The sequence below is a fragment of the Thalassophryne amazonica genome, chromosome 9 (assembly GCF_902500255.1).
Source record: "Thalassophryne amazonica chromosome 9, fThaAma1.1, whole genome shotgun sequence".
NCBI classification, from domain to species: Eukaryota; Metazoa; Chordata; class Actinopteri; order Batrachoidiformes; family Batrachoididae; genus Thalassophryne; species Thalassophryne amazonica.
This window is the reverse complement of record NC_047111.1, coordinates 63361187-63363237: the sequence shown is the minus strand read 5'-3', so window position 1 is coordinate 63363237 and position 2051 is coordinate 63361187. Positions and strand designations below refer to the sequence as shown.

Genomic DNA, 2051 nt, shown 5'->3' with positions numbered 1-2051 from the left:
TACCAGTGTCATATGTCCCGTAGTACAACATAATGTACTAAACGTGCATTTGCACCAAACGTGCAAACGTTATTTATAAAACGTGCACTGCTGGTTTTGAACCCATTACTTTCGTGTTGTTTGGCAGGTGTGTATAATAATAAATAATAATACATTGTGTGATGTTACATAGATGTTATTACAAGAAGAGACACACATACAAGGGGGGCACACTCACACACACACACACAGAGAGAGAGAGAGAGAGAGAGAGAGAGAGAGAGAGAGAGAGAGAGAGAGAGAGAGAGAGATTTGTCTCCATATAGGACACAGGGCTCACTGACAGAGCACTGTCGACAGTACTGCAGGCAAAAAAAAAGCTGAACAAGAAATTGTCCAATGGGATTATTCAACTTTGCTCTGGGAAGAAACATCACCTTTGTGCATCCACCTTATTTCATAATAAGTGGTTTTTCTGGCATATCTCATATCAGCTATTACTATGTCTTTCTCTTTTTTGTTTATATTGTGTCAGTGTTGGGAAACACAGCTGTGATGGCTGTAATATTATTGGACAAAAATCTAAGAACTCCAAAATATGTTGCAGTTTTTAATCTTGCATGGACAGACCTGCTTGGTAGCACTGCTCAGGTACCAAAGGTTCTTGACATCTTTGTGTTTAATCACCGCCTCATCTCCTACAATGACTGCATGACATTTCTTTTTTTCTGCTACACGTGTCTTTCTATGCAGGCTCTTAATCTGGTTGTTCTCTCCTATTACAGACTGGTAGCGATCACCTTCCCACTGCACTATCACATGAAGGTCACACACAGGTTTATATTTTCTTTGATTGGCTTTTTCTGGGTTTTCACAGTAATTGTAACACTCATTGCAGTGGGTCTTCTCACGAGACTTTCCATCTGTAAGTCAGTGATTATTAACAGTTATTTCTGTGATCATGGAAAAATATACAAGCTGGCCTGTAACGACAACACCCCAAGCTTTGTCATTGGTGAGCTTTCAACCATTCTTATTCTTTGGTTTCCACTTATATTTATCTTGATAAGTTACACATATATCACATATACCTCTTTGACTAAAATGGCTTCAGTTCGGGAAAGAGTAAAAGCTTTTAAAACCTGCAGTGGTCATCTTTCACTGGTTGCAATCTATTTCCTCCCAATTTTAATAACCTTCACCTTCAATAAATACATACCTATAAATAACAGAATTATTAACTTGTCTCTGAGCTCTGTCATTCCACCCATGTTAAACCCATTTATTTATGTTCTACAAACACAAGAAATCAAACAATCTGTGAAAACATTGTTAAAATCAAATGGTTTTAATATTCATCATCATTGAGGTGTATTAACATTTCCTGAAATTAAGTTATTCTTTTATGGTCAATAACGTTGGGGTGCATGACATTTCCATCAGAATGATAATATGCATACTGATACCGAGAAAATCATCTGGAAAATAAAATGTGAAACAAATAATTAGACGCATTGTCGGAGCCATTCTGGGTGTTTAGTGAAGCACCAGGCTCGCTGCCGGTGACCACTTTATTAATCTCTTTGCTTCCCTGTAGATTTACTGCCAGTGAACAAATGCATTAAGTACCATTATTTCCGGCCAGCTGATTCTGCTTTTTTTTTTCTGTATGAGGCACTGATGAGCACATGGATGGACACTGGCCCTGCACGCTGGAGTACCGGACTGACCTCAGGAAGCCCTGCCTGTTCAAGACCTGGAGGCAGAGAATAAGCACCAAGACAGACTCTTTTCTATTTCAATAATGGACTGTGTTTTGTTGCTCTTCTGGTTTTTCTTTACCAGTGTCTCCTGTGTGCTTTTTCGGGGGGTTGGTAAGGTTAGACCTTACTTGTCTAAAGCGCCTTGAAGCAGCATTGTTGTGATTTGATGCTATATGAATAAAATAAATTTAACTGAATTGAACCACAGACTTCTGACAATCATGATATTTTGGATTAAATTGTATATTAGGGATGCTCTGATACCACTTTTTTCCAGACTGAGTACAAGTACGAGTACATACGTTTTGG

The 2051-nt window shown here is 38.5% G+C and overlaps 1 protein-coding gene across 1 annotated transcript; it reads left to right on the top strand.

Annotated features, from left to right (window-relative positions):
* The first annotated feature begins 378 nt into the window (after positions 1-378).
* On the top strand, positions 379-1347 carry LOC117517937 (olfactory receptor 6C4-like). The gene has a single exon (XM_034179066.1). The coding sequence runs from the start codon at positions 379-381 to the stop codon at positions 1345-1347; it is 969 nt and encodes a 322-aa protein (XP_034034957.1).
* The last annotated feature ends 704 nt before the right edge of the window (positions 1348-2051 follow it).

Coding starts and splice junctions, on each gene's coding strand:
- LOC117517937 (XM_034179066.1), top strand. CDS start 379: ATGGGATTATTCAACTTTGCTCTGGGAAGAAACATCACCTTTGTGCAT.